This window comes from Sus scrofa, chromosome 9 (assembly GCF_054392235.1).
Source record: "Sus scrofa isolate SSC_HxYL_T2T_F1_AM1 chromosome 9, Sscrofa_HxYL_maternal_Yorkshire_Landrace_v2.0, whole genome shotgun sequence".
Taxonomy (NCBI): Eukaryota; Metazoa; Chordata; class Mammalia; order Artiodactyla; family Suidae; genus Sus; species Sus scrofa.
This window is the reverse complement of record NC_139391.1, coordinates 55,978,526-55,991,621: the sequence shown is the minus strand read 5'-3', so window position 1 is coordinate 55,991,621 and position 13,096 is coordinate 55,978,526. Positions and strand designations below refer to the sequence as shown.

The 13,096-nt window shown below is 49.6% G+C and overlaps 1 protein-coding gene across 16 annotated transcripts in view; it reads right to left on the bottom strand.

Moving 5' to 3' along the window:
- FLI1 (Fli-1 proto-oncogene, ETS transcription factor) overlaps positions 1-13,096 on the bottom strand; it is a 137,531-nt gene that overhangs the window by 34,565 nt on the left and 89,870 nt on the right. For 9 of the 16 annotated variants that reach the window (XM_021063121.2, XM_084976620.1, XM_021063122.2 and 6 more), the window contains 2 exons: positions 10,584-10,787; positions 1,300-1,365 (listed from right to left, as the gene is read on the bottom strand). In XM_021063121.2, coding sequence (XP_020918780.1) covers positions 1,300-1,365; positions 10,584-10,787 — 270 coding nt within the window. Of the gene's footprint in view, positions 1-1,299; positions 1,366-3,579; positions 7,609-8,107; positions 9,615-9,662; positions 10,788-13,096 lie in introns of those variants that run through there. The other 7 variants (XR_014815569.1, XR_014815571.1, XR_014815574.1 and 4 more) reach the window with 5 other exon arrangements.

Here is a 13,096-nt window from a genome sequence, read left to right as displayed (position 1 = left end):
GAATATTACCTCCACGGAATTGTCTGGCCGTCATCTGGTTATAAACTGTTAACAGGAAACAGGAAGTCTTATATACCAAAGGTGTGAACTTGGTCAGGACACCTAGGCTCAATGGGTCTCTGTTTCCTCCATAATCCACAACGATTTTGAACCAAATGGTTCCCCTAGAAGAACTTTACGTTCCTCTAAAATATTATGCTGGGCTAATAACTCCATTCAACCATACCAAAACCTTCTGCCTTCACTCATTCTAAATGTCACATGTGCATTAAAGAAAAAGGATCAAAGGAGAGCCAAGAGCGACAGTCATACTCCTATTCATCCTTCAAACCCCCACTCAAAATGCCCCTCCTCTAGAAAATTTTTCTTTTGCCTTGGGCAGATTTTTTTCGCTCATGTTTTCTCTCCCTTGAGCCAGGTACCATGAATTACTCACTTGTTTAAATGCCTAGAACCTAAACGTCCAGAGCAGGAAATCTCCACAATGTTGATTCATAAATAAGGATGCTGCGAAAGGCTATTTGTCATGTTTGCTAACGTCCTCACTAGTGAAAACTATTTGCTGAGACCATTTTCTTTCTCTCAACCAAACCAAATCCCCAAATCACCATTTTGAAAGATGAATTGGTATGCCTTAAACTTCTTATCCAAAAACCCCAGAAGATGTGGCATTGCAAAAATCTTTGAAATCTTCATTTTATTTCTCTCATTAGAGAAAGCCCCCACCTTTCAGCTTTAAAAGCAAGTAGCATCTGCTTCCTTCCAAGAGCAACATGCTTGGAGTTCTTGTCGTGGCATAGCGGAAATGAATCTGACTCGGATCCACGAGGACGCAGGTTCGATCCCTGGCCTCAGTCAGTGGGTTAAGGATCCCGCGTTGCCGTGAGCTGTGGTGTAGGTTGCAGATGTGGCTCAGATCTGGCCTTGCTGTGGCTGTGGCATAGGCCAGTGGCTGCAGCTCCAATTCCACCCCTAGCCTGGGAACCTCCATGTGCAGCGGATGCAGACCCAAAAAGACAAAAAAAAAAAAAAAAAAAAAAAAAAGCAATGTGCTTTCTCTCATGGACTACAACCTCAAGGCCTGTCTTTATAATGTTATTACAAGATATTTTACAGCCTTGTTGTGTTTTTTTGCAACTAGCAAGCGGTGCAAGGGGCTATCAGCTTAGGCGTCTAGAAAAGCTGAGTGGACAAGAGAGTTGGGGCATACACCTGAGGTTTCCCGCTCCTGTCTTAACATCATGGACTGTGCCAGACTGGTACCGGGGACAATTCTGAGTCCCTCGAGAACAGACTCACCTTCTTTGACATTCAGCCGTGGGGATGGGTCCGTGTGGGAGGTTGTGTTATAGGCCAACAGTGAACCTGAAAAGGAAGCAAAACGTCGGGTTATAACCAAGACACTTTCCTGGGATCAAGATTTGGTGATGGGATGAGAAGAGAGGAGACAGGGAGAAGGATGGAGGGCAGGATGTCTCTTTGAGAGAAAAAAGAAAACATTAATTTCACCCATGTTGGGGGGGCCGATCACGCTGGACTGTATCAGTTTCCTGGGGTTGGGATTCGTGGAAAGTGGGACAGGATGCTTGCAGGGGGGTGGGAGACACATGAGCCCTCCTGGCAGCCTTGATGAAGTCTCTGGAGTTCTCAGGTCCACACTATGTCATGGCCAGAACACAGGGCTGGGAACTGCACCCCGGTCCTGCGAGCGACTCCACGGGTGACCGTGGGGGAAGGACTTTACATGTCTGGACCTTGATTTCGTCATCAGAAAAATGAAGGGGTTGAACTACAAGCGGGGTTGGCAAACTTTTTGCAAAGACCAGATAGTAAATATTTTCGTCTTTTGCAGGCTAAAGACAGCCTCTGTGGCACATTCCTCTTTGTTTTTGTTTTCTTTTGTTTTGCCCAAGGGCCAGCGTTGGCCAGATTTGGCCTGCAGCCTGCACTGCCCCACCCTGGGGGGAAAGCCCCTCCGTTTCTTTTTGCTCTGGTGCCTTTGGGTTTACAGGTGGCCAAGGTGCTTGCATAGTCACCGTTGGTGGCGGGGATGTTGGGAGCTGGGACGGGGGATGGGGTAGCCGTGCTCCATCTGAAGAGGAACTTTTGTCTCTCTTGACGCATCTGGGAGAGACTATAAGTAAACATAACGCACTGAATTTTATGTCATCACGGAGAGCTGGTAGACAATCTTGTAGAATTAAATGTCACACAGAAGCACTTCAGTAGCGGGCACTAGTCTGGGCATTTTCTAATTTGTTGTTGCTGCATGTAAAACAAAATAAAAAGCAAACAAACAAAAAACCCTCCCTTCTTTCCTAAAACTAGACTTGTTCCTTTGTTTCAAGCATAGCCAAGCGCTTTATTTCAGAAAACATGGGCATTTTTGCCATCTTCCTTGAGGCTCTCCCAGGGAAACTCTGAACAGCTATCAAGAAGGCTGGGATCTGCTTTCACAAAGGATGCAGTAAGCTTGACATGGATGTTTGAGGCTAAAAAGTCTTTCCAAACAATTCTTTTCCTGTTCCCTGGGACTGAGGGGATGGACTTGGGTGCCAGGGCTTGGACTAGGGAACGGGCTGTCAGACACTCCTATTTTTAGTCTCAAGTCATGGAAGGGACACGGGAGTGGAGCGGCTGCCTCACCCAGGCGTGGGCGTTTGGTTGTGTGCCTTCAGAGAAACGGCGTGCCCTTCCAGGCCAGACGCCGGAGAGAGAATTTTGGAAGCATCATCCAACTGCCTAGAACTTACGAATCTGGGCTTGGACAACCATTCCTTTCAGCCCTGAAACGGTTCCAGAGAAGAGAAGAGGAGGGGTGCTGGTGGTATTGAGACAGTGCTATGCCAAAGCGTGGCTACGTGGACACATTTTTAGAAAGGAGACAGTCACGTGCCTGGAACAGCCACCACACAGATGCATTTGGTTATTCCATTCTCAAAAATATCAAGGACCATGTGAGGCACAGGGGGACCCCTTTACTGAACATAAACCGCTATGCAAACGAACGTTTAGAATGAGCCCCGCCTCTTATCCCTTCCGAGGCGTGACCCCCATCAATGTACCCAATCTCTCTAAACCAGAGGCTCCTCCTATATAAAATGGGCTAAGAATGAGACCTCCCTGATGTGGTCATTGTGAGGACTGAAGAAAATAATCCCCGCAACTGCTCAGAACAGACCTTGGCTCAGAACGAGGGTTCAATAAGCGCCAGGTATTATCGTGACTATTTTTATATCCCTTCTGCCACAGCCGCCACAATGACACACAATAAACTCTTTATAAAAGAGCTTGCTGGGCATTTGTCTTGTCCTCCGGAATTAAGTTATGAATGGGTTCTGCTGCAATAAGAAATAATCCTCCGTGACTGGAAGGAGGTTAAGAAGTGGAACCAAACGTTCCGAGGGAAGAGAAAACAGTCTCAGGAGTAAGACCAAGAATGTCTGCCTCCCTGTCCCTGACATTCTCTCCCGCAGGCTGAAACCTCACGGCTGGAGCAAATAAAGAAAAATGATGGTCTCAGACGACCGACCTGCCTGAGTCATTAGTGTAGACATGCAGCTGAGAGCACGGAGCTTAGATAAACCGCATTTATTACATTTCCCCCTCGGTCAAAGTTCTCTGGGCACATGTATATTCCACAGGAAGCTCCCAGAAAGCCAAGAGAAAGGGTCGTTTGACCTCTGCAAAGCTTGCATGAAATACATATTTCATGGTAACCTAGGAAAAGGATTTTGCCCTGAAGACGGTTCTTGGTTCAAGTTTCACTCCTAGGAGGACAGGCTGCCTTTCCCGTGGAGAGGCTGGTTCGGGGCATCTGACCTCCCTCCCAAGGGCCCACATGCCCTTCTCCCATTAGGATTTAACCAGTTCCTCTGGCTGCAAAGGGTGCCGCGCACACTGTCTCCTCAAAGGAATTTGTGCGGATGCAAGAAGCTTCTGCCGGGAGCCTGGCCTCTCACCCTGTGGCTTTGGCTTTCAATCTCCTGCTTTGAGGCTCCAGCACCTTGTCAGAGGAGGCAGGCTGACAAGGGAAGAGGGAAGCCAAGATGCTTGCCGGCTGCCGGATGCTTTCTCTCCTGTCTCTCACTTAGTCCTCGCACGGATGGGGAAATCAACATTCAGAGAAGTCAAGTAACTTTCCCAGGATCACACAGCCAGAAAGCCCAGGAGATAGAACACTCGTTCTGGTCCTGCTATAAAACCTGCTCTCAGCCCAGCATCCTGTGAGGCCTCCCGGCTAAATCTAAGAAACTGACAACGCTCACCTGTGGTGTTGGAGACCAAGAACTTCAGGGAGGAAGGGGTGGTCATGGAGATGGGGGTACATGGAGGCTTCCAGCCTCCCCTTGACCTGGGTGTGCTCATATGAGTGAGTGGCCCCACTTTATGATCGTTCCTTGATATGTGCACTTGTGATGTTCCCCCTTCTCTCTATGCTATGCTTCAATTACTACGTTGGCTCCCTCATCTGTTTCTGTACTTATGTCTGCATGTGCGCATCTATGGATATCGGTGGATTTGGGGCCCTGAGCAGCGTGGAGAGGCGGCTGCTGGCACAGCATGGGCTTCCCAACGTGAAATCATAAGGACGAAATAATTTTCTATTGTCGAGTCTGTCTATCCCTGGTAGAGTATTTGAGATCTGAAAGAGGATGGAAATGAACAGGGTGAAGCTTGCAGGTGTGGGCAGAGCCCCAACAATCGGGCTTTCTTCAGCTCCATATTCCGCCAATGGACGTCTTCATCTCGGACACCTGCAGCCAAGACAATGGCCCGTCTGAGCGCCAAAGCCTTTGTCTCCGACCTCGCAGAGAATGCGCCAGCCTGTGCAGCCTATTGAAGCTGGGCTCCCTTTTCTCCGCGCTGCCATCAAGGGCTCTGGCTGGAGGGTGCGGGCCCAGCCGGGAGGGAGGAGAGGCGTCTCTGTGCTCCAAACAGCAAGCCTGGCGGACTGCCGAGTCCCAGGAAAATCTGGCCTTTTGTTCTCCTTTCCTGGAAGGGACGATAGTTCTCCGGCTTGATTGCTGGGACCCATCACCTCTGCCCGACCATCTGAGGAGGTCGGTGGGAATGCCACAAAACGCAAAATGTGTTTTCCATTACGTTTAAATTAAAAATGGCAATCAAGATAGATACCTTTTCTGGGGTCTCCCTGTCACCCTATATATTTCATTCACTAGCGCTGCCACTATTTAAAAACACAGCTTCTTAGCATTTTTCACAGGGCAGACGCAGAGAGACAGAACACAACTTTCTGTAAAATGAAAGAAATGAAAGAACTCTCATTCTTCTGCCTCTGGCTGCCCCGCCCAGGACCTCTGGGGCTCCCAGAAACCCCAAACTCCCCCCAGTGGCCCTGGGTCTGAACTGCCGTTGGGGGGACAGCTCCCACTTCCTTTGAGGTTCGTCCCAATCTTGCCTGGTGACACCCAATCTCATTTCCCGCAGCCCGAGACTGAAAATACGGCCTCTACCCAAGGGGGTGTGCCTGCCGGAGATACCGATGGGGCCGCCTGGCAGGTCCAGAGCATGAGGCGCCGTGCGGAAGAGAGACAGGCAGGGTTGGCACAGTGATAGGTTTGGCTTAATCAGCCTCATTCCAGGAGGCCACAGGAAAATTTTCGGAAAGCATTTATCTCTCCGTACAAATGAAAACAGAAAATGCTGTGGGGGAAGCAGCCCTCAATGTGGGAGCCCCAGTGGAGGGAGGCTAGTCCCACAGCAGGGGAGGGGGGACCAGGGTGGCCCAGATGAGTTGGCGTTCTCCACGGCCTGGCCTTCTGACCTCAGAGCATGAAGCCGTGGGCCCTGCTGCAGCCTGGGACTTAAGAGGCTGGGGTCTCAGATACCAGGCTGCTCTCTGCAGGCTGGGTGCCTTTGAACCAATTTCTTAAAGCCCTCCGGGCCTCAGTGGCTTTGGCTTTAAAATGGGGATTTATAACTAGTTGTCCAAGGTGTCCACAAGGGGGCATCCTGTCCCTGTCAAGTGAATAACACCTGGGCAGATGCAGCCTGAGCCCTGGTGTCCCCAGGAGACTCAGAATGATCCCAGAACCACAGGCATGCCCCCAGACCCATCCCCCACTGCGCTTGCATCTCAAGGGTGGGTGACACTTCAGAGGGACAGTATAAGGTACCACCACTCTCCCTGGGCCAGCTGAAAAGCCAAGGTACGGAGAATAAGAGCCTCTAGGCAGGCCAGGTAAGTCCTAGCACACCACGCAGGGCACAGAGAAGGCTCAGGACACACTATTTCTTCTCTACCCAGGAAAATACATTCTTAATCTGAAATTTGGTATGTAAAATTTGAAAGTACATCTCCCTCCTAGATAGCCAGAATAACTAGCCAAGCACCTTTTGTGAAAGCGTAAATTTGATGCCAGTGCTTCTTAATCCTACCGTGTCTTTTCTTTTCTTTTCTTTCTTTCTTTCTTTCTTTCTTTCTTTCTTTCTTTCTTTCTTTCTTTCTTTCTTTCTTTCTTTCTTTCTTTCTTTCTTTCTTTCTTTCCTTTCTTTCTTTCTCTTTCTTTCTTTCTTTTTTTTCTTTCTTTCTCTTTCTTCCTTTCTTTCTCCTTCTTTCTTTCTCTTTCCTTCCTTCCTTCTTTCTTTTCTTTCTCTCCTTCCTTCCTTCCTTCCTTCTTTTCTTTCCTTCCTTCCTTCTTTCTTTTTTTCTTTTTGTGGCTTTTTAAGGCCGCACCCACAGCCTCTGGAAGTCCCCAGGCTAGGGGTCAAATCAGAGATACAGCTGCAGGCCTACCCCACATCCCACGTGGGATCTATGCTGCATCTGTAACCTACACCACAGCTCATGGAAATGCCAGATCCTTAACCCACTGATCGAGACCAGGGATGGAACCCACATCCTCATGGATTCTAGTTGGGCTTGTTACCACTGAGCCACAACAGGAACTTCCCCAAGTCCTTTCTGCTACTCAAATCCAGAAAGCTCAGCTACTCTGAGAGGCACAGCTGACTTGGAGCCTCTGACTTGGAGCTATGTTAGAAGGACTTCAGGTCTCTTCTGCCAACTCTCCTTGGCCCTCCAGTACTTCCTCCATCTGGGTTGAGAAGCTCAGCTATTTTCCTTCCAATTGTTGCCAAAGTGAAAATTTTGAACCTCACCCCCTCCTCCACAAATGGACAGATGACCAAGCATGAGGAATTAGCACCCTTCTCCCTGCCACAACTCAGCTGCCACGGCCTCTCCCCGGAGCACTGGCCTCCCTGCCTCTGCACAAAGCATCAGCTGGAAGTATGTCTGGAAAAACAATGCAGTGTTTGAAGACATGCTGGTGGGACTGGGGAGTTCCCAGCAGTTCTGAGAGTGGGCAGTCACCAGACACCACCCACTGTCAGGGGTTCTGGAGGCTAGAGCGGAAAGTGGTCACCAGTTAAAAAGAGCATGCATTAATTTTTTTTTCCACGATAGCAGATCATTTTAAGTCTCGGTACCTCAAAAGGCCTGTAGACTATTACAATACTCTGCTGGGGTAAGTTTTCTTGAAGCTTAATACATATATTTGAATTAAAAACAATTTTTTTTTTGTCTTTTTAGGGCTGCACCCACAGCATATGGAAATTCCCAGGCTAGGAGTCCAATCAGAGCTGTAGCCGCCGGCCTACACCACAGCCACAGCCACACGGGATCCGAGCCGCGTCTGCAACCTACACCACAGCTCACGGCAATGCCAGATCCTTAACCCACGGAGCGAGGCCAGGGATCGAACCCATGTCCTCATGGATGCCAGTCGGGTTCGTTAACCGCTGAGCCATGATGGAAACGTGTGTATTTTAACTTTTGCTTCTGCTGGAGGACATGGTTTTCTATTGATGCATAGAACCCTTTGTATTTCACTGTTTCACTCAACATTGTTTCATATATGCGCTTTGTTCATCTCCTCTCAACTCTGGAAATTTGCTCCACTGAGAAGCTCCTTTCTGGAAGCTTCCTGTTTTTATTGCTTTGGGAATATCTTCTTTAATGTCTACAAGAATTCTTAAAAAGAAAGAAGGAAAGGAGACGAAATCCACCCTTTTTCATGTCCTGCCCCAAACTGAAGCTCTCTGGCCTCCACTGCTTCCCTGCCTGCTCATTCCTTTGCTCTTTTTGTTTCTGTTTTTGTTTTTGAGCCACAACAGGAACTCCTCCTTTGCTCTCCTCCAAAGGAAAGCCTCCTTCATGGTTACCCAAGACCACTTTATTTTTATTTTTTATTTTTTCTCTTTTACGGCCACATCTGCGACATACGGACGTTCCCGGGCTAGGGGTCAAACTGGAGCTGCAGCTGCCAGCCTGCGTTACAGCCATAGAAACACCAAATCCCGGCCATGTCTTCGACTTATGCCACAGCTGGCGGCAAGGTCAGATTCTTGACACCCTGAGTGAGGCCAGGGATCAAACCTACATCCTCACAGAGACAACATCAGGTCCTTTAACCTGCTGAGCCACAACAGGAACTCCCGAGGCCACTTTATTAATAAATTCCTGGGCCTTCTGTATAGAGGTTGGTTCTGCTTCAGGTCTGTGGCTTGGGTTCTTCCAGGAGGGGAAGCCCTAGGGGGGACTTGGGTTGCTTATGGACCCCAAAAGCAGGGTCTGGGATCACACGGCATGAATGGACTCTCCCCACATCAAGTCCGATCAATGTGCTTGAACCTCTATCCCCCTAGCAAGGGCCTCTGCCATATGTCTCGAGCAGGCTATTCCATACAGCTGTCTGTCTCTTCTCCCACAAAGGAAGAAAAGGGACCAGTGATTCCTGGACCTCATGCCCAACGATGCCAGGAGGAGCAGAAAGGCAGAATCAGTCACAGTTTCTGCTTTGCTGGTCTCTCCTTCTCATGCCTGGCTTCTGGGTACCTTCTTCTACCCTCTGCCCTGCCCAGCTAACATCACTGCAGGACTCTGTGCAAAGATCCTTTCTAAAAAATTCTCCAAACACTTAAAGGCTAAGAAATACAGATTATTAGAAAACGCTACTTCTCCGAAGCCCAGAAAAACTGGGTGGAAAATTGCCCCCTTTTTCGAAACTGTCGTTTTTCAGGCTGACCTCATGCTGCAGCAAGACTCAGACATGAGGTAATTGCTGTGGTGCTCATATTCGCTGCATCACCCACACAGTCCTGCTGCTCACCAGACGCCTCGGAGAGGTGGCCGGGCAGCCCGGAGGCACCAGTGGAAACTTCCGAAGGCATTTTTTAAATTTTAATTTTTACAGCTAGTGTGTGTTGCCCCCACCCCAGAGAGTGCACTGCTGCAAGAAGGAGACAGAAGATTCCAGAAAGGGTGAACTGAAGACCCGCTGAACAATGGAGAACAAATGGAGTCACCTACCCAAAGCCCAAGAGACCAGGAAAAGCAGCCCGTAAGCGCTGTCCAAGGATCTCCACTTTCAAGGAGTTTTAAAATCATCGACTGGGAGTTCCCGTTGTGGCACAGTGGAAACGAATCCAACTAGGAACCATGAGGTTGCGGGTTTGATCCCTGGCCTCGCTCAGTTGGTTGAGGATCCGGCATTGCCGTGAGCTGTGGTGTAGGTCACAGACGCGGCTCAGATCTGGCGTTGCTGTGGCTGTGGTGTAGGCTGGCGGCTACAGCTCCGATTGGACCCCTAACCTGGGAACCTCCATATGCCGCGGGTGCGGCCCTAAAAAAAGACAGCAAAAGACAAAGAAAAAAAAAAATCGTCAACCGTCCCCATCTTAGTGATGTGGCCATCTTTTCTGGCCACAGAATAGTCCTTCAGTACTTGGAGTTGTTGATATAACACCTGTATTTCTGGTGAAGAGTTAAACCTGAGATTATTAGTGGGTTTATCAAAATTCTCTTCCTATCTCTGTGTATGTTTCATACCACACTGACGGGGGCTTGGTGATAGAGAACCCTCATACTGGCTACATCCTTTGGCCAACTGTGCACGTTCTTCATAAATTCCCCCTTTCCAAAGCTCTTCTCCTGGCTGTGCCAGGAGAAAGCTTCAGATCCTAACCCACCTGTAGCATCTGATACTCTCCCTGTTCAGGGAGGAAGGATGTGTAGGTAACAGTGGGTAAAGGTGGGTTAGGCGGGTAAAGGTGGGTTTGGGGGTGCCGGAGTGACCTCCAAGAATAAGAAGAACTTAATGTAAATATTCAAAAATCTAAATCCATGAATGTAGAAATCCTGGCTCAAGAAAATATCAGCCAGGTCATCCCTCTATTTATAATTTGGGGCAAAGTAGTTTCTGGAAAGGGGGTTCCATGGGATGAGTGTGACTCTCTGGCAGACCCCACGGGGCTGTAGCTGCCTACTTTCTCCCCATTCCTGCTGTCCTTCCCCTGGGCAGCAGGACTGGGTCAGCCCCCTCCTCGCAGGGTCTCTGGGAGCCAACATAACCTCAGCAGCTTTGCACCCAGATGTGCCGGCCGGGCAGCATCTGCAACAGCGGGAGAGCCTATCTCCTTTCCCGGGGGGCGGGGCGTGGGGGGGTGCAAGCACCGTGGGAACCAGTCTTCATCCTGTTCCCTCCCAGCCCTGGGGACCGGGGCTGCAGCTTCTGGGGGTGTTTTGCGCCTCAGCAATGACCAGGGCAGGCACTTACTTTCCCTGAGGTAGTTGAGGTGTGACAATAGCACTTCCGTGTTGTAGAGGGAGGTGGCTCGGAGGAAATCCTCCTTGTTCATTTTACACAGTTCCTTGCCGTCCATGTTCTGGAAGAAAGATGTGTCAATCTCCATCAGGCCGTACTCCTTTATGGCCCACTCCAGCCACTGCCGCACATGCTCCTGCGTCCACAGCGTGGGGTCTGCAGGGGAGACGGGCTGTTAGCAAGGCTGCGGGAAGCAGGGACCCAGCCGGCCTCTCTCCTCCTCCTCTCTTTCCCTCGCTCCCCACCCCCGCCACTTTCTCCCCCCCCCCCTTCCCCCTCACCTCCCCACCCCTACCAACGGGAAAGTGGTTCGCCCCCATCGGGCCCCATGGCATCTGGCGCTGCCTGAGCCACTTAGGGCTCAGGAAAGGTACTTAGACGCCTCACTACAGAGCCTGACAGGATATTCTCTTTAAAGTCTTTGGAGGGCAACTGAAACCTTTGCCTGAGAAACAGTGGCATCCAAATGAAAACAGACCCAGGTTCCTAGACCCAGGGACCGATGACTCTGGAAAGGGCCCCTGTCATTTCAAGGAAGAACACTGATCTCTCAGACGGCTGCAGAAAGGAATCTTGGACCCTAACTCCATCTGTGCAGTTGGAAAACACAGTGGTATTAGCTTGTAACTTAAATCCAACCCTTTGGGGACAGCTATGTTGAAATTTCTTTAAGATCATTGCCCAAAGTCCTTAAGATAGTTAAATCCCCAAAAATGAAAAATGGTTTTGGAGGGAGAAAACGCTGTAGCCCTTGAGTGAACATTAGTACTGGGAGGGCTAAGGCTGTCTGCACCTAGGACCCTCAGACTCTTCCTCAGCCAGGTGGGTGGGCGTGAGAGGAACACGTAAGTTGAGTGCTGGTGATACATTCCAGCAGGTTCCACGGTAGGTGGAGCCCTTACCTCTCATCACATATCACAGTCTGAAAGTCATCTCTTTCCTTGGCACCCCATTATTACAGAGTCCAAAAAACAGTTAAATATGCTCATCATAGGCGTTCCCATCATGGCTCAGTGGTTAACGAACCCAACTAGCATCCATGAGGACACAGGTTCAATCCTTGGCCTTGCTCAGTGGGTTAAGGATCCGGCATTGCCACGAGCTGTGGCTCAGATCGCAGACGCGGCTCGGATCCCAAGTTGCTATGGCTGTGGCATAGGCTGGCAGCTACAGCTTCTATTCGACCCCTAGCCTGGGAACCCCCATACGCCCTGAGCGTGGCCCTAAAAAAACAAAAAGGAAAAAAAAATTAGATTCCGAGTCTTAGGAAAAAAAAAAAGCTCATATAGAAGAAAGCTACGTGGGTCTTGCCCTCACGGAAGACCCACCCACATGGGACACACAGGGAAGCATGGGATTAAGCAGCAGAGTTACAGTGGCAGGTCGAGGAATCGGAGGCAGAAGGAGTCTGTGTGAATTTGGAATCATGGAAGGCTTCCTGGAGGAGGGGAAGGAGACTTGATAGCCCCAGCTGCTTCTGGGCCTGCTCTATTAGCCTGCTTTTTTGGCAGGAATATCTGTGCTAACTCTCCACCCTCTCACTCTAAGTGTCTAGGAAGGCTCGTAGCAAAAGCAGGAGCAGGTTTGAAAGCTTCAGAGTGGCTTCCGTGGGGAAACAAGCAAGGTTCTGTTTCTGGAACCTTGAGCTGGGCTAAGGCACCACCCACCGAAGAGTCACTGCTGAGCTTGTGCTGGAGGTGGAAGAGCTGGCAAAGAGGGGGCGGTAGCGGGGCAGAGCCGCAGGCCCCAGACAGCCGCTGTGGTCACAGCCGCCACTCAGGGCTGGGTACCTCGGAACAGTCTAGATTTTGAATGCCTACTAGGTGCCAGCTACTCCACGTGTCCTTTTTCACTGATCAAGAAAAGCCTGCAAAATGGCTTGCATCTTCCTTTTGCAGATGGGAAGTGGAATCTTGAAAGGCTAAGTCCCCAGTTCAGGCTTTCGTCACAGTGTGAGCTGGGGTTCCAGGAAAAACCCTCCCAGGACGACACTCAGTGGAGGGTCCCCCCAACCCACAAACCTCCTCTTCTTCCCTCTCCCCATCCTGCCTCAGCAGGCGCGGAGGTATTCTGCTCTCACACCAGAGGCCATGGCACTCAGGGCTTCATTGTACAAGTCTGTCTCTCTCTTTCTCAGATAAATTTATTGCTTTGTTTTTACTCTTTTCCTCTCCAGAAACAATTAGGCATGGACCATTGGTAAATGGAAAGAGTATTGCACCATTTCAGATTTCTAAAGAAAAATGTCCTGGGGGAACTTGGATTATATAGCATATAATTTCAATAGATCTCCTCTGCTTCTCCTCATTCCTCACTTCGAGTATCCAAGGCCTCTGTTTCAATTCGACACTGTCCGTTTTATTTATTTTATTATTTCCTCCCTTGCTTTGGGCTCTATCACAATATTATTTCTCTCCCTTTACAACACCATGAATTATAAATCTTCCACTCCGGATCAGGCTAAC